The sequence below is a fragment of the Musca autumnalis genome, unplaced genomic scaffold, assembly GCF_047663935.1.
Source record: "Musca autumnalis isolate F117 unplaced genomic scaffold, ASM4766393v1 scaffold_1, whole genome shotgun sequence".
Taxonomy (NCBI): domain Eukaryota; kingdom Metazoa; phylum Arthropoda; class Insecta; order Diptera; family Muscidae; genus Musca; species Musca autumnalis.
In genome coordinates this window covers 309,106,897-309,126,673 of record NW_027411644.1, presented here as the reverse complement: position 1 = coordinate 309,126,673, position 19,777 = coordinate 309,106,897, and the positions used below count along the sequence as shown (strand labels likewise).

The 19,777-nt window shown below is 39.2% G+C and overlaps 1 protein-coding gene across 1 annotated transcript in view; it reads left to right on the top strand.

Annotated features, from left to right (window-relative positions):
* qless (decaprenyl diphosphate synthase subunit 1 qless) overlaps nt 1-18,827 on the top strand; it is a 173,777-nt gene extending 154,950 nt beyond the window's left edge. Inside the window, exons 7-8 of the mRNA XM_073962187.1 lie at nt 1,682-1,876; nt 14,100-18,827. Of these exons, the coding sequence (XP_073818288.1) occupies nt 1,682-1,876; nt 14,100-14,321 (417 nt within the window). The 3' untranslated portion in view covers nt 14,322-18,827. The remainder of the gene's footprint in view (nt 1-1,681; nt 1,877-14,099) is intronic.
* Nucleotides 18,828-19,777: the final 950 nt, after the last annotated feature.

The following is a 19,777-nucleotide window of genomic DNA, read 5'->3' as shown; positions in this document are numbered from 1 at the left end:
GTTTTCTATAGAAGACCTCAAAAGGTATTCTGTTTTTTTATATATCTCAAAAGGCTTTCAAGTGGTTTTCTGTTGCTAAAGAATGTCTTAAGAGGTCTTCTGATTTCTATAGAAGACCTCAAGAGGTATTTTGTTCTCTATAGAGGATTTCAAGGGGTCTTCTGTCTGGTCTTAGAATACCTCAAGAGGTCTTCTGTTGCCTATGGGACACCTCAACAGGACTTCTGTTGTCTATAGAAGACTTCTTGTGGTCTTCTGTTGTCTATGCAAGAACTCAAGAATTTGTCTGCTGTTTATAGAGAACCTCACAATGTTTTCAGTTGTTTATAGAAGACCTCAAAAAGTCTTCTGTGGTCTATATAATTCTCCTGCTATCTATAGAAGACTTCACAATGTCTTCAGTTGTCTATAGAAGACCTCACGATCTTTTCAGTTATTTATAGAATACCTCAAATAGTCTTATTTTGTCTATAGAAAACCTCAAAAGTTCTTCGTTTGTCCATAAAATACCTCAGGGTGTCGTCTATTGTCTATAGAAGACATCAACATATCTTCGGTTGTCTATAGCAAGACCTTAAAACGTCCTCTGTTGCCCGTAGAAGACCTCAAGAGGTATTCTGTTTTTATAGATCTCAAAAGGCTTTCAAGAGGTTTTCTGTTGCTAAAGAATGTCTTAAGAGGTCTTCTGATTTCTTTAGAAGACCTTAAGAGGTCTTTTGTTCTCTATAGAGGATTTCAAGGGGTCTTCTGTCTGGTCTTAGAATACCTCAAGAGGTCAGATGCAGTCTACAGAAGACGGAAAAGGTCTTCTGCTGTCTGCAGAATGCTGAAGAGTACTTTTGTTGTGTACCGAAGACCTCAAAAGCCCCTTTGTTGTCTATACAAGACCTCAGGAGGTTTTCTGTTGTTCATAAAAGGCTTCAAGAAGTCTTCTGTCTGCAGAAGACCTCAAGTGGTCTCTGTTGACTATAGAAAACCTCAAGAAGTCGTATGTTGGCTATAGAAGACCTTGTCCCCGAAATAAATTGTATTCCCTTAATAGGGATCGCGAAGACAATCTGTTGTAAAAAATTACAAAGCGATCAGAAACACATTTGCGAACAATTTTCATAGTCTCTATTCGAAGCTGATCTATGTATCGAAGAAAAGTTTTAAACGTATGGGAGGGGTTGCTGTATCGAACATGAGTTTGGACAAAATATTACGTGATGTAAAGTTGGGACCAAATCGGTATTCTTAGTTTGAATTGTGGGACAAGTGTCCTGTAACGGGCCACCTAAGCCTGTTTGGAAAGTATTTATTATAGATTTATTTGTATTATAGTATTTACATGATATCGGGGCGTATAACTATTGTCACAATGTATACGCCACGGGGTTTAGTTAGTAATATATTTCAAAAAGGGGGTTACCAGAATGAAATCTGCTGCTTTAAAGTCCATTTTGAACTATAGGCATTAAAAACACCACTTCGGACTAATACACCATGCCACGAAGTCTCATGCGTCTAGTTGATCTAAATTGAAAAATACTAAAGCATTGCATCATCCTACTTCTGTCCCTTTTCCTTTAATATGCTATTACTATACCCTATTCTCCTTTTCCATTTTTGTTGACACATTAATTATTTTAAAATAACTTCTAATACCATATCTGTACACTTCTCTCTTTCAATTTTTCAGACGGCTGTCATTGCTGATGCCGATGATAACCTCAAGGAATTGGCATTCCAATATGGTCGTAATATTGGTTTGGCTTTTCAATTGGTCGATGATATGTTGGACTTTGTATCATCAACCGAAACAATGGGTAAACCTGCCGCTGCCGATTTAAAACTGGGTCTTGCAACGGCTCCCGTTTTATTTGCCTGCGAAAAGGTAAGTCAAAAGAAATAAAAAATCAATGTTAATTTTACAGACATACACACAAAAACCACATGAGTTTATTTTTACTCGGAGTTAAGTTAATCATTGAGAAATTTATGCACGTTCCAGTGGGGTATTGTATTTATGGCTAACTGATAGCTCTGCTGATGTCTTTAGTTAGCTGTGTTTTTGAAATTTATTGTATCGTAGTTGAGAGGTGCAATGTATTAAGACTTCCTTATTTGTCTAAGGCACGAGACTGTTGCTGGCAAATGAAATAAAAAAGTCAGTCAGACAGTGGTTAAGGTGATTAATTGGTTTGGAGTGGAGTTATTGGTATATACCTTATTCAAAACTTATGTACAAATTTATTTGTACAACACATTTGCAATCATGTATGTAACACGGAGTCTTTGCAAAAAATCTTTAACAACAGCGCCCTTGACCGTTATTTAAAACTGAGTGAAGAAGTAAATAAGTGTTGCCAAAAGTTGTATATACATCTCCCATAACCACTATATACTTCTTCCCATTTATGGTGTTATATAAACTATGTATTTTTAATATTATTACTTTAAAATATTAAATTTATTTATCTGTTTATTTGAACTTTTTCATGTACAACAAATACAAGAAACAGGTGCCTTCACAACATGTTATCTTCGTCTCTTCTTTTGCGACAATTTCATTATTTTGGCATAATTTATCAAAAATTTGAAATGCAAGTCATATCCGTTTGACAGACGAAAACAAAATCAAACTAAATAACAACTATATATTTACTTGTAGTTTACTATTATTATCAACATCATCATCCAAAGTCATCGTTGCTGTTGTCGTTATTATTGCAAATTTACAATAGCATAACATAACATCAACAAAATAGGCAAACGCTTTGTCATTTCAAAATTTATTCACACACTGGGAATACACACATTTCGGCACATTTTTGGCCAATTACATTTCATTTGTCTGCGCCTTATTGTCTTTTATAGTTGTTGGAATTTTGTTTGTGTTTTGTTTCTCCTCCCCCAAAACAGCAATGACTTTGCATACCAAATTGTTTAGTCAGTTTTTTTTAGCAATAGTGTTGAATTTAAAAATGTGTATTTTTTTGAATGAAATAGTGTCACACACAACCGATTATTGCATTTTGGAATGGGGAATACCATTTTGTTGCTGTGCAATTTGTTAAAATTGTAGTTTTTTTAACAATTATTTATTTTGGAACATCATGGTGTATAACTATTGTCATAACGTATACGCCATTGATCACAAACAAATTCTAGGAATGAATTGTTTGGCATTTGGCAATACAATTAGGGTTACAGGACGTTGTTATTTACATATCTGCAACTGTAAACTCCAATTCTAAAAATTGCTTAAAATAATATTATATATTACAAATAAAAAAGTATCAGTCGGCTTAGCCGACAGAGATATACCCTCAGCCTGTTTAATTTGAAACACTTTATTCCCAAAAATAGTATTTAAGTGGTTTTCAAAGTTTTGGGCGGTTCATACTCACAAAAATGTGGATTAGGATTAAAGTTCAAAAGGATTGCTGAGGAGGTACATAAAGGACTGGACCGACAATAGTCCATTATGTAAGTGGATATTATTTTGGGAGTTATATATTTTCGATTGATATCGCGCCCACTAGTTATTTCAGTGGGTCATCGTATAACTTTTGGACCAGTATTCCAGGAAGCATGGACTAGTCCACAGAAAACATAATATCGCTTTAAACTGGACCACAATGAACAGCATCGGTATACATTTTCAAAGGATCTTCGAACAGACCGTAAACTGCACTTAGACACAAATGTTGAAATTTTGTGGGGGGTACCCTAAGGAGAGGGCCGATATGGGCCATTACCATTTTAGTGATCTTTTTTTAAAAATTGGGGGAAGTACCGGATGTTGTGGACCGGTATTGCCCATCTTGGAACTGAAGCTAAGTTTGAACAAAGTTTGACGAAGGCCAAATTTTGGACCAAATCTGTTGATCAGTTCGAGAGCTATCGTGCTCTCCAGCCACTACATATGGTGCCATAGGGGGTTTTACGCCTTTCGGGCTGTTTTCTCAAGAACTATGGACTTGCCCCTGAAAAAAACGTTTACCGTCATAATTAAGGCAGCTAATGCAAGTAGCTTCAACAAAAATCAAAGTTATTCGAGCGCAGGTCTTAAAGTGAACTTATGCGAAATTTTGGGTGAGAGGTACCCGACGTAGAGGATGGAAGATACCAAGGAACGGCCCTGACCGGTTTTAACATGGCAAAGCCCAGGATTTATCGTGGTCCCTCTTTCACCTCAAGTGGACACTGACCTCCCCGTGGTGTCACGTGGGGAACTGCCTTTAACACCCGTTAAAGGTAGTGAGCTAACATGTGCCGCACGTTCACCCATAAGAACGTTAAAAACATGGGTTTGGGCGTCGGGTTAGTAACCCTCCCCTAGAAAAAAACAGCTTACTATGAAAAAACGAAAGAAAAGAAAAACAAACCCCTCTAAAGTTGACGAACCCCGCAAACGTTTTAACGACCATGATCTGCGAATCTGCACCTGGAATGTTCGCACTCTTTATAGAGAAGGTGCAGGTACAACGCCGATATTACTGCCATACAGGAAATACGATGGAATGGGAAAGGCGTCACAAGCATGAGTTCGGTTGCGGATTCGTAGTTAGTCGGAGGCTAAAACATCTGGTATCAAGCTTCACCCCAGTGAATGAAAGACTTGCTGCAATTCGAATAAAAGCTAAATTCTTCAACATCAGCTTTATTTGCGCTCATGCTCCCACTGAAGAAAAGGACGAACAGACCAAAGATATATTTTACGAGCGCTTAGAAGAAACATATGACCGTTGCCCTGCCCATGACATTAAAATCATTCTAGGCGATTTTAATGCCAAAATTTGAAAGGAGAATATCTTTGGCCCAACAGTCGGGAAATTCAGTCTCCACAGTGAAACATCTGACAATGGTATGAGGCTGATAGACTTTGCAGCTGCAAAAAACATGGTAGTTAGCAGTACCAGATTTAATCATCTCGATATTCATAAGGGCACCTGGCTGTCTCCAGATCAGAAGACAAGAAATCAAATTTATCATGTTGTGATAGATGGAACACATTCATCGAGCGTGTTGGATGTACGATCGTTCCGAGGCGCAAACATTGATTCGGACCACTACCTTGTTTTAGCAAAGGTACGCACCCGCTTAAACGTAGCGACGTAGCAAAGTACGAACAGACACAGCACGAAAGTTAGACATCGGTAAGCTGCAATCACAGCAGATAGCCACAGCATATTCCACTCAAACTAGCCCAATTGCTTAATCAAAGCACTCCTTATCCCGATAACGTATCAGCGCAATGGCAAAGCATTGCCAACTCCATGCAAACAGCCGCAAAATCCATACTTGTTTACCAGAGACCTCCACCAAGGAATCCATGGTATGATCAGGAGTGTCTTGATGCCACCGAAGAGAAAAATGCGGCATATAGGGCTACTTTACAATCCGTAGCAACGCGTAGCGCACGAGAGAGATACAGGGAGAAAAGGAGAGAGGAGAAACGTCTTTTCCGCAGGAAAAAACGAGAGGTGGAAAAGCGGGAGTGTGAAAAAATCGAGATGTACAGGAGAGTCAAAGAGTCAAGCATCAAACTGATGGCTTTGGTACAGGCACATCCTCCTGTAGAGACCAGCAAGGTAATTTGGTAACTGATACAGATAGTGTACTCAGGATATGGAAAGAACATTTTTCAAAATTGTTGGTATCCCATAGCAGCGAAGACGACGAAGATACCACAGTCCCAATCCCAGAAGATGGTATTGAATGTATGCCGCCCAGCCAAGATGAGGTAAAGACAGCAATAAATCGGCTGAAGAATAATAAGGCAGCAGGTGCCGATGGCTTACCAGCCGAGCTGTTTAAAACCGGAGGAGACACGCTGATAAAGTGTATTCATCAGCTAGTTAGCACCATCTGGCAGGATGAACGAGTACCCGACGATTGGAACCTGAGTATCCTGTGCCCCGTCCACAAGAAGGGAGATAAGACTGTATGCTCTAACTATAGGGGCATAAGTCTAATCCCTGTTGCCTACAAGATCGTGTCAGGGATATTGTGTGAACGACTAAAGCCTTTGGTCAACGAGATAATTGGGCCATACCAATGCGGCTTTAGACCTGGCAAGTCCACCATTGACCAGATATTTACCCTGCGGCAAATCCTGGAGAAGACCCAAGAGCTGCAGATCGACATCTACCACCTTTTTGTCGATTATAAAGCAGCCTTCGAGAGCCCGCTGCGTTCAAAGGTATTCCAAGCCATGTCTGAATTTGGTATCCCCGCAAAGTCCATCCGGCTCTGTAAAATGACTTTAACTGACACGAGGTCCTCAATTAAAATAGGAAAGAACCTCTCTGAAGAGTTTGGTACCAAAAGAGGTTTCATACAAGGAGACAGCCTTTCGTGTGATCTCTTCAACATCCTGCTGGAAACGGTTATACGAGAGGCAAACGTCAAAAGAAGTGGCACAATCTACACCAATAGCCACATGTTACTTGCTTATGCTGATGATATAGACATCATGGGCGATCAGTAAAAGAACTGATACCTTTATGAAGGTCGAAGGAGAATCTGCTAAAGTGGGTCTGGCCGTAAACGGTGAGAAGACCAAGTTGATGGTGTCGACGCGCAATGCGTCCATTGTGCTCGGACCGACTGTGGAAGTTGGTTCCTATAATATTGAGGTAGTAAAAGACTTCGTCTACCTCGGCACCTCCGTAAACACAAGAAACGACATCAGTTGTGAAATAAAAAGAAGAATTGTATTGGCCAGCAGATGCTACTTTGGTTTAAGTAAGCAGTTTAAAAACAAAGCCACATCTCGTCAAACAAAAATAACGCTCTACAAAACACTGATACTACCCGTGCTGATGTATGGCTCCGAAGCCTGGGCACTTGCGCAAGCAGACATGGTGCTTGGTGTGTTTGAGAGAAAAATTCTTCGAAAGATCTACGGACCAATCAGCGTTGACGGTGAATATCGACGTCGCATGAACCACGAGCTGTATCTGCTATACAACGACATCAATATTGTTAAACGTATCGAGATGCAGCGATTGCGTTGGCTAGGCCATATAATAAGAATGAACGATGATGAACCCGCCAAAAAGCGTATAAATACGGACCGCTTGGGGGTGCACGGAGAATTGACAGGCCAACGAATAGATGGCGCAAACAGGTGGATGAGATGAAAAGGCGCGGTATTCCAGAGTGCGAAGCAACAAATAGAGAGAAATGGAGATCTTTTCTTAGTTCGGCCTATGGAACAAATGTTCTGTAATGGGCCAGTTAAGTAAGTAAGTTACCCGAAGTAGTGGACAAATATAGTCCATATTCGAACCTGATCTATATCTGGAAGCAGGGGACCGACATAACCCATCTTCGAACTTAAACTAAGTTTGGACAAAATATTACGAATGCCAAATTTTGGACGGAATAGGTTGATTCGTTCGAGAGTTATCGTGTGCTCCAGCCAGACAGACAGATGGACGGACATGGCTAAATCAACTCCAAATTGTCTGAAACGGATTTGGATCCAAACGGATGTGTCTTTTTAAGGCAAAAGGTCATTTTTAGAGTGAACTTTGAATTAATTCTCTTTCGAGTCGAGCTGTTATGACCTGAGAGCTACATTGAAAAATTAGGTATCCGCCGAAGCATTTATAAAAGCTAGTTCCCAAGCTTAGCCTTCGTACACCCACTGAAATAACAATCTAATATTCCTGATGATCGGTCTAACCACCCATGAAACGTAGCATAATGGTTGAATGTGTGGGGCATCGGTGGATTCCTAATTTTTCAATGTACCTCTTAGGTCATAACGGTTCGACTCGGAAGAGAATTAATTGAAATTATTTTTATTTCGGGGTTATTTGACAAATGTTCTGTAAAAAAATGAATTTCACATTTCTCTGGACTTAAATGCCTACATATCCAACCATTCATCCATCCGTCCATCCATTGCATTCAGACATTTAAACAACCATCATCGCCCTAGCCAACTACACGCAATTCATCCATCTTTCAATATTTACGTGTTTGACATGCACAATTATTGATAGCATTATTTAATGATTAAGTCATAGTCACTGAGGAGGAGTGCGCCAAGTTAAAATACAAAGTTGATAATCCAAACGAATCCCTCCGTCTCACTACCTCTATTGATATAAGTTTTCGATATTTTATCAATCAATAAATTGGCAACATTACAAAAAAAACCAACAACAGCAACAAAATAAATAATTCGCAACTTTTGTGCAACTATTATTATCGTTATTTGCACAAAGTTAGGCTTGACACGTATCCGACAAATTGTAATTGAATTCGTAATGAAGATGGGGAGAAAAAAAACAGCAACAAGAAAACAAACTGAAACTGGCTACCACAATATACCCCGCCATGGCATCACATGGCTTTTTTATAAGCAAGCTATGAAAACTTGGCATACAAATGTTCTATGAAAAGCCGGAAAGTAGTTATGTCGTCTATTTGTCAATGGAAGTGAAATGAATCCATCATCATTATGAGCCACAACAGCACAGCCATGACTTTAGTGGCATCATCCAGGAATTTCATTTATTCCATAGGAGTTTGGTATGCTAAGCCATAGTTATTTGATTATGACAGAGGGAGAAGAAAAATGCGGGGGATGAAAATGGTGTTGATGTGCACGTGTCATGCATTTATATGCAGTCGATAGTCAATGCAACAATGCCTAGATCTACCATCACCACCATCATCATCGTCGTCGTTATTACTTACCATCAAATGGAATGCGTCAATTTGTTGTTGTTTGGCATTTCCAAATAGCTCAGCCTTCTGACTGTCTGAGTAGCTGCTAATACTGTTGTATGTATTCATTATCATCGGGAGCAATAATGAAGCATTGGAATTACTGCGTCTATGATTGCCGCTGCCGTTTGTGATTGTCTACAAAAGTGATAAATGTTGGCAAAAAGAGTGAAGATTGAATGATAACATTCCTACACACCATGGCAGGGAATCTGATATGTAATCCATTATAAAAAGTCAAGTACTACATAAAGACCTTGAAGGAAATGCGTTGACATTACGTGTCATAACTGATTTTTAAGTGATTGTCGGTAGTAAATAATGATAATAAATAGTTTGAATTTAAGGATATAGAAAACTGACCCAAGCTTATCCATATATACTAAATTCATAGCAAGATATATACATGTGTGGTCCATACAACATTTTTACATATCACGGATCTACGCTATCAAGTTGCTTATATTTTATTCTTTCTTCAAAAGTATTTTCATAATGGTCACTGCTTTTTTACCGCAACTGTACGTATGCAGAAGTAAATACAATGGATTTAACTTGGGCCATGGATTCAGATTCAATAAATTCACAATTCTGTAATTAATGCTCAGTCGTATACTTCACACTCGTATCTTAGGCGGTGATGCGCACAATGTTTCGTTAGCGGACAAAAACAAACAAATTGAGAACAATCCCTATAGGATATTCCTGAAAGAATTTTGTCGATGTATAGCATTGCTAAAAAATATAACTGTTGTTATATCCTCAGCCAATAGGCTTACGAGTGTACATACACTTTGACCCTTCGAAATAATCGAAAGAAAAACTTACAAACATATCATATGCTGTTACAACAACAAAAAAACTGATGGACTAAAATGAGTCTCCAGCTGAATAATTAGTCGATGGCGTCCTGATTCCGACCACTAACTACGCCAACATATTGGCTGTAACTTTCGGTGTTTAAGTCGTCCGCGTTTTGTTTGTTTGGTATGAAAATGCTAGCGCTACGCAGTGGAAGAATATTCAAACCTGTCAAACTGGATGACACCAGTGGACCAATGGACAATCCCACGGCAGCGGGTTCTCTGTACCGGATTAACCCGGGACCACGCAACATCAGCGTTCCGGTCAGCGGCTGCCACCTCAGTGTACATGTGTTTGTATTTGTTTCGTTTTTCTGTGGTGGGAGCGGCATATCCCGGAATGTCTGCCCCGGATTCTTTTGGTCCGCGCCGGGACGGAGGAAAATCCAGGACCAATATCTTTGTGCTAGGTTTGTCACATCCGCATCTTCACCCATATCCAATCTTCGGTGAGATGCAATAGATGTCAGGAGTGGGCGCATTTAAGGGGTTGATCTGGACTTGCCTACGTGAGGGACTACGATAGGGACTATGTTGCTGCATGCTGCGCGAACACCGCCCCCAGTGAGTCGTCGTCGTCAGATTACAAAACTCCTTCGTCGTCGGATCACGAAACTCCCCCGCAGTCCCCCCAACAGCAGCCGCACGCTGCATCCTTTCCAGAAAATGCATCCTTTTTGCAATTTAATTGCAATGGGCTCCGAGATAAGATCGATGAAATAGTCGACTTTATGAATCGGAAGAAGATGAAGGTCGCGGCGGTGCAGGAAACCATGCTGAACAGCTCAGTACGTTGTGATGGTTACAACGTAATAAGGAAGGATCGCACCAGATGTGGAGGTGGGGGATTAGCTTACCTTTTGCACCAGTCTGTTCAATACAGACCTATCTCGCTTGAGCCTGCCTCTAACGACCCGTACTTGGAATGTATGGGGGTAGCACTCAGGTGTAGATTTGCCGAGATAGAGTTGCTGAACGTATACATCCCACCGAGAAATAGCTGTACCACAGATTATAAGCCTGACATTAGCCCGCTTTTGGAAGGTCATAATCGTCTGGTCCTGGGGGACTTCAATGCGTATCATGAGATGTGGCATTCGGCCCTCGGAAACGACCAGAGGGGTACAGCGCTGGCTGTATAGCCTGATACCTCTACGTTTTGCTCGGTCAATGAGGACGCCCCTACCAGAATTAGAGGAGCGTTTCACAGTTCGCCAGCCATAACCATCGTGTCAACTGGTCTGACAAATGACGTCACCTGGCAACCCGTCATTTCCCGATTTCATCACCTCTGAACGCCGCACATTCGTCAATCATGGGAAAGCCGATTGGCCGAGTTTCAGAGAGTTCAACAATCACCGCTTCAGAGAATTGCCCAATCCTTCTGATGTTCGGGTAGCGGAAAGGACGTTCCGAGAGATCATCAATGCTACGGCCGCTCGCCATATACTTGCTGGTCGAATATCCGAAGTAAGAACAAATTTCTCAGCAGAGGCGACGGGATTAGCAAATGAGCGTGATGATCTTCGTAGAACCAAACCCGACGACCCCAGAGTTAGGGAGCTGTCACTGGAAGTTAACAGGCTGGTCGGCGAACATAAGCGGAACAAGTGATTAAATCGTCTGAAGAGTTGCAACATTGGAGCCGGTGTAAGTAAATTGTGGGCAACGGGTAAGTCACTCTCGAACCCCGGGAGGAGGGATGACAGGACCTCAGTCACGTTTGGTGACGTTACGTTGACTGACCCGAAGAGGTGTGCAAGTTACTTCAATCGACTGTTTGTCGAGCACTCCAAGAGTGACAGGGCGAAGAGAAGAGTATTACGTCGCATCAGATCTCTTCCTGCCGAGGATGAACCACCTCAGTTTACAATGGATGATGTTGCGAATGCTATCATTAACGCTAAATCATCCAAAGCGTTGGGCCCTGACGGAATTTCCATGGTAATGTTGAAACAGCTGGATGAGCCCGGAGTGGAGTATCTCACTAAAGTTCTCAACCTGTCGCTAGGCTGAAAAATGGGCAGGGTGGTCCCGCTACTAAAGCCAGCAAAGGTGAATCGTACTGGCCGATTTCGCTTTTGTCACCTGTAGCGAAGACCCTTGAGGCCTTAGTCCTCCCCAGTATTAGAAATAGCTATCAAGTTGCCGATCATCAGCATGGATTCCGTAAGCAGCACAGCACGACAACAGCGCTGCACGTCACCACCACATATATTTGTCGAGGACTCAACCAGGAGCGGCCGTGTGATAGAACAGTGATGGTGGTGCTTGACTTATCAAAAGCCTCTGATACTGTCAAGCACTCCACGCTGTTCGAGGACATCGAGCAGACAACCGGCCAAGTCTGAAACGTTGGATAATCAACTATATGTGTGGACGCCAGGCGTATGTGGAATTGAGGAACAAGAACTCCAAGCCCCGTAGAGTGAAACAGGGAGTTCCCCAAGGAGGGGTGATATCTTCGGAACTGTTTAACCTCTACATTTCCTGTATTCCGCCCCCTCCAGACGGCATTGAGATCGTAAGGTATGCGGTACCTACCCTGATGGCATCTGTGAGAGACTGAAATCATATTTAACCGATCTTACCAAATTTTTCCACGCGAGGAATATGAAGATATCCGCCACATGGATGGCGCAGTATATAAGAGAGTTGAATATCAGGGTCGATGGTAGCAGAATTCCGACCACAAACTGCCCCAAAATTCTAGGGGTCACATTCGACACCACTTTTACGTCATCCGCGCATGCCACAGATATCTGCAATAAACTGAAATGTAGGAACAAGGTCCTCAAGTCCCTAGCCGGCAGCACTGGGGGTGCAGATAAAGAAACCTTGTTGACCACGTATAAAGCAATAGGTCGGTCTGTGGTAAGCTATGCGGCGCCAGTTTGGTCCCCGAATTTATGTGACACGCAGTGGGATAAGATTCAAATTTGTCAGGACGCCGCCATGAGAACAGCGACAGGGTGCCACCTCAAATCTACGGTGGACCATCTACATGAGGAGGCAAAGATTCTTCCAGTACGGCAACATAATGAGATGCTATCGTTGCAGTACTTCTCGGGTGTTACCGTGAGAGCCATCTCAATCATCATCTGCTGGCCACCGATATACCCAGGCATATTAAGAAGGATATTCATGCTCTAGAGACGGAGGTCCAACAATATAGGAGAGAACTTCTAGATCAACAGGCATATCAGGCAGGTTTGAACAGCATTCACACGGACACAGTTGCTAAGGCCAATTATAGTGTGAATGCAGTCATCGGAGTACATCCCTCATCTATCGCAGCTGAAGAGCGTCAGCTGCCACGACAAACCAGAGTAGTTTTGACTCAATTACGCTCGGGATATTGCAGTCGCCTAAATTCTTATTGGGCGAGAATAGATCGCACCGTAGAAGACATCTGCCCAGTATGCGGCATGGGCCCGCACGATACTAAGCACCTATTCAACTGCCCCGCCAAACCTACTCATCTAACTCCAGTGGATCTGTGGTTACATCCCATCGAAGTAGCCACCTTCCTGGAACTGGAGATAGACCCAGAGCCAGATTGAACAGGAGAACGAACATACAAACATAATAATAAAACACTGTTACAACAACAACAGTGGACCATTAGAAGATTTTAGCGGTGCATCAATTCAACAAAATGTTGTCGATGCAGTACCTGATTGGGTATTAACGCCGTGAGCATACCTGCCACAATTTAGTGGATAGGCTTCCCCCAACCAGGCACGTCAGGAGGATATTCAAGATCTAGTGAGAGAGATTCGGAAGTAGAAACGAGAACCTCTAAACCAACGTGGTATCAGGCAGGTACGAATAGCGCTGGCAGTACAAATGTCATTTAAGCAATCTGTTCATAGTACATTTAGGTCCACCACTCCTGTTATTGTTTTTTCTTTGTACAGCCATAGGCTAAGGGTATTTAGTTTTCTTTAAAGCCTTTTTCGGTTGATCTTTGTTTTTTTTTCAAGTCAATCCCCGCGCTACAATGGTATGCAGGCCCGTCTTGGACATTGAATGTCCAAATTTTTCAGTAGTGGGAGAAAACCCATTAGCATTAGTTGGACATGCTGCTTGGAATCGACAATAAAAAGGAGCTCCTATATAATTGAGTTGATATGAATCGGGGTGCACTCACAGATATTAGAGAAGTCCCCGTAGTCCCTTTGGAATGTCTATGGCAATAGAAACTAAGAGTTCCTAGAGTTTGTCATGGTAAAACCGATCAGAACCGTTGCTTCGTATCTTCAATCACATTTTTAATTTATATTGGATCCTTAATGATATTGTCCATATCATCCTGAGGCAAAATATTTCATATTCTCCATGTTCATGCCCTGTTGCAGAACCTGAAAGAATTCAAGTTTTAAAATTTTTACAGTTTTTTCTTTATAAATTTGAAAAGTGCATAATGTTGTAGTTTTCTTTAATTAATTAGTTTTTTAATAAAATTTTAATTATTTTTTATTTTCGTCTTCCTTTTTGCAGTACCCCGAATTGAATCCCATGATTATGCGTCGCTTTAGCGAGCCCGGTGATGTTGAACGTGCCTTTGAATTGGTCCATAAATCACATGGTTTGGAACAAACACGATTTTTGGCCAAAAAACATTGCATTGAGGCGATACGATTGGCTCAGGAATTGACCGAATCACCCTACCAAAAGGGTTTGCAGGTTGTTGCGGATTTAGTTATTAATCGTATGAAATAATTAGGACTTTAATTTAATTTCCACAAAAAAACAACAAAACCAATCATGTTCATACACATACCATTTGAAAACAAAAAAATCAAATCAACCAATCACAAAACAACACCCTTTGCACGATTCAGAACAAAACAGAAAATTCTAATTATTTAAAACTAATGAACGGGAAGAATGGGTAATTTAAAACAAATTTACAAATTAAAACAAACAAAACAAAAAAGGGAATGCAATAATTTATAAAACAATTTTTTATACATATAAATGTTATATAAAACAAACAAACAAAATAAATGTAAAATTTTCAATTTAAATAATAATAAATTTTAATTGTACAAACATAATACAAACAAAATCTACAACATATAAATCCCAAATGTAAGAAAAACGTAGAAAACAAGAAGCTATACATCAATGCTGAGGCTTTTTGGCCAACCAATTGATGTATACGCACGCATCCTCTACACATGTTTGTATGTATGAATGTTATACATAATAACAAAAAACCAGAAAAAAAAACAAATGTAGTTTTAAGATTCTTTGTTGACATTTTTATTGTAAATAATTTATAAATTACAAAATAAAATTATGAAAAAAAATAAAATCCCAATAAAGGAAATTGAATGAAAATCTAAATAAATCTTAAAAAAATAAATAAAATGTATTTAAAATGCAAATACTACTTATCGACAACAAATTATTGAAATAATACACGTATGTAAATACAGACAGGCGACTATGAATGAATGAAGCCAAGTAACTATTATGTTTACATTTTTGTTGTTATTTAAATTTGTACAACGAATAAATAGAAAAAAAAAACAAACCCAAGACAGACAGAAAGACCGCCACACACCTGTATATTTGCAACATTTTTTTATTTAAAAAGACCGAAACAAATAAAAATAATACAAATAAAATGTTAACCCCATTTATAGTCAATACATTTTAATGATATTATTTAATGAAAAAAATAATGATTTAATATTATAAAATCTACGAAATCACACAAACAAACAAAAAAATCTAAATAAAACCATTTGATGTTCATATAATTTTTTGTTGTTATATATTTTTTAATGTTAATGAAAATGTTATACCATGAAAATAATGTTTAAATAGGATAAATATATAAAAACAAAATTAAGAAAAAAAACATACAAAATTGGTTTGCTGTTAGTCGTCTTTAGTGTATAAATCTTTCGAAACAGTACAAGTTCGTGACATTTTTAAATATTTATGAGTGGAAAAGTTAGTGTGTTGAACATAACACGACACTATTTATAAAAAAAAAACTATTTTCAACAAGCATCCCTTAGAAAAGTCCTCCCCGGTGCTTTTTACCACAATAATATGGCTTGGTATTAGGGATAGGTAAGTCGACCTTTGAATAACACTGTGTGTAATTTTTTGAGTCATGTTTTATTAACCATATTCTGACTCCACAGTGTGATAGAACACAAAAAACGCCGTTTTTTCGTATCTCATCAACTTTCGCGGTTATAGGCTTCCAAAGGTTTGAGGCTTTGATGTAAAAAGGGTAATTTAGTCAGGACTATATCTTCCAAACCATTAGCAAATTTGAATTCATCTCAGAGGCAAAGTTGTAGCTCATGTCTTAGAGAACAAAAATTGTGAACACATATAATCCATCAAACTTCATCTGCAAGGTCAAAATCGCCACAGTAAAAAATTTTTTAAAATTTTTCTCAAGTTTTGTTATACAGCTATCAAACCTTAGATGTCAATAAACATCTTTCTAGAATATACGAACTCTGTTGAAACGAATCTTAATGGTCAAAATAGCAAAACAATTTCGATTTTTATCCTCTTTTCCCGGCTTCTGCTTCATATAATCAATAAACAACTTCCTGGAAGATACGAAATGTCTATGAGATCTGAGGTACATTTCTGTAGTTGGTTGTTTGCTTCAAATTTGATCGGTTTGATAGCTGTATAACAAAACTTGAGAAAAATTTTAAAAGAAATTTGACTATGGCGATTTTGACCTTGCAGATGAAGTTTGATCGATTATATGTGTTCACAATTTTTGATCTTTAAGACAAGAGCTAAAACTTTGCCTCTGAGATGAATTTAAATTTCCTAACGGTTTGGAAGATATAGTCCTGACTAAATGACCCTTTTTACATCAAAGCCTCAAACCTTTGGAAGCCAATAACCACGAAAGTTGATGAGATACGAAAAAACTGCGAGACACGTGTCTTCCCTTTTTTGGTCTAAAAATTTTAGTAGACTTTTGTCTGAAGGGAAAATCGCAGAATCGATTATCTTATGATCGATTTTCGAGTTTGCCCATAGATTGTTGACTTGGCGGCAAATAGCCGATTATAATCGAGTTTCTGCGGTTATGAAAAAATGGAAAGTCGAGTTTTAAGACAATTTAAATAATACTTACTTACTTACTTAGAGGTAGTTTACACTATCTATCAATGTCATATGACACGAAATTAAAACATTCCATATCTAACCACGCAGGCAATGTGGAGACGTTATTTTATTACAATTTTGCTGGTGTAGACGCACAAAGTAAATGGCGCAAGGAAAATCCCCAATATTGCACATATTAGCGACTATATAATGATGGAAAATTTCATGTCATATGACATTTACATATAGTGTAAACTACCCCTTAGCTGGCCCATTACAGAACATTTGTTCCATAGACCGAACTAAGAAAAGTTCTCCAATCCTCTCTGTTTTTCGCTTCGTTTTTGGGAATACCGCACCTTTTCATTTCTTCATCCACTTGTATGCTCCATCGAAGCTTAGGCCTGCCGATTCTGCGTGCACCGACATGTGGCGTGTATTCATAAGCCCTTTTAGCGGGTTCAACATCGCTCATTCTTATGATATGGCCTAGCCAACGCAATCGTTGCATCTCGATACGTTTAACTATATTCATGTCTTTGTATAGCTGATATAGCTCGTGGTTCATACTACGTCGATATTTACCGTCAACGCAAATCGGCCCGTAGATCTTTCGAAGAATTTTTTTCTCAAACGCGTCAAGCTCTGCCTTATCTGCTTGCGCAAGTACCCAGGCTTCGGAGCCATACATCAGCACGGGTAGTATCAGTGTTTTGTAGAGCGTTATTTTTGTTTGACGAGATGTGGCTTTGTTTTTATACCCTCAGCCTTTAGGCTAAGGAGGGTATATACACTTTGATACGATGAAAATGTGCCTCATCGAAATAATGGTTTTAGACCCCAAGTATGTTTGGACGAAATGTGTTTCAGACAATTTGAAGTCGATCTAGCCATGTCCGTCCGTCTGTCTGTCTGTCCTGCTGGCTGGAGCGCACGATAACTCTCGAACGGATGAACCGATTCGGTTCAAATTTTGGCTTTCGTAATATTTTGCCCAAACTTGGTTTAAGTTCGAAGATGAGGTACATCGGTCCACTCCTTCCGGTACCTCCCCCACAAAAGTTCGAAAATGTTCGGAAAGTTTGTGCGCACGATAACTCTTGAAGGGAGTAATCGATTTAGTCCATATTTTGTATATCGTAAACTTTGTACCAGGGTTAGATAAGGTTCCAATATGGACTCGATTAGTTCACACCCTCGGGTACCTCCCACACAAAATTTCGGAAAAGTTCGGTTCAGGGCCTGATCTAGAAGCGCTTTGATTTTTGTTGTAGCAACTTGTATTCGCCGCCCCCTATACGACGGTGCAAGTTTCATCTGGAGGAAGCCCATACTTCCTGAGAAAATAGTATGTAATGGTTTGAGCGCAAATAACTCTCGAACGGATCTGCCGATTCAGTCCAAAATTTGGCATTCGTAATATTTTGTCCAAACATAGTTTACGTTCGAAGATAATCCAAATCGGTCCATTCGTTCAGGTACCTCCCCCACAAAAGTTCAAAAATATTCGGAAAAATTGCGCGCACGACAACTCTTGAATTGAGTGAACGATTTGGTCCATACTTTAAGACCTGCTCTCGAGACACTTTGATTTCTGTTGAAGCAACTTGCATTCGCTACCTCAATTACGACGATAAATGTTTTTTCAGGGGCAAGTCCGTACTTCTTGAGAAAACAGCCCGAAAGGTGTAAAACCCCTATGTAGTTGCTGGAGAGAACGAGAACTTCTTCCCCGTAGGGTACCTCCCCCACAAAAATTCAACATTCGTGTAGATATGCAGTTTAGGGTCTCTTCGAAGATGCTTTGGAAATGAATGTGGATACTGTTCATTGTATTCCTGCTGTTTACAGTCTTATTCAGCCCTATTCTGAACATTCCCATGGGAACTGTTTCCCATGGGAGCGAAATTTCCCATTCACACGTTTTCCATATTCTCAACGACGTGGGAACAGCAAATGATGGGAGCTGGAATTTCGAAATTCGAAATCAGTTACACCAAATTATTATAGCATACTTTTGGGGGGATGTAATTTTGTTTTGTAATACAAAATGCCTATTTGCATTGAATTCGCGGTTTTTGAATTAGATTAGCAAAGCACAACTCACTTAATTCAACAACCGTGCATTGATTTATGGATTTTTTAAGTGAATGGAGTCAACGATGTGTGGTGTTGTTCTAATAAGCACATTTTCTTCAGAATTTGCGAATTGGTGTAAGCATTTTTTTAATTAGTAGGCAAACATAAGTTTTGTGTATAAAGTAATAGGAACTTTTTAAATTTGCAACTAATTTAAAAATTGTATGTTGATTCGGAATAATTTTAGTTAGGGGTTTAACGCGTATATCGCTAGTTTTACTTATTCCTAATGATCGCTAGAACTCGTATTTTGCATTATTTTAAAAAAAATTCTAAAAGAAAAATTCGGATATTTTTCTCGATTGTTACATATTTCAGAAAACGTATCTCAAAAAAATAAATAAAATACGTTTTTGATTGAATCTAAAACTAAAACACATGCCCTTGCAAAATTTCAAGCTTCTACGTTCAAAAATAACGATCCTATTCAAGAAAAGGCATTTCGGAAAATGGAATAGCATTGCAATAATTTAGCATATATGTATGTACGTTTGTGTGATAGTTGTCGTGTCGTTGAGGAGACTAATACGTTTTCAATAGAACGTTAGTCGTCTGATTTATAAAACCGGAAGATTATATTACGAAAATGAATACAAGTTGTAAAGATTGTATGTATTATGGTTATTTTCCAATATATTTTAATAATTAATTAATTCTCTTTCGAGTTGAGCTGTTAGGCCTTTAGAGATACATTGAAAAATTAGGAGTCTACCGAAGTCCCACGCATCCAACCATTACACTACGTTTTATCGGTGTAAAACATGTTAGATTCTTGCAGGTTTTTGTATCATATAAGAATATGCAAAATCCGAAGTCTACTAATGGCATATTTTACAGTACATTTTGTATGCTTTTATTAAGCAAACACATGGCGATTATAAATATTTGCAATAATTTTGTCGTGTAGATGTCTTAAAATATGAAATTTCATAAAA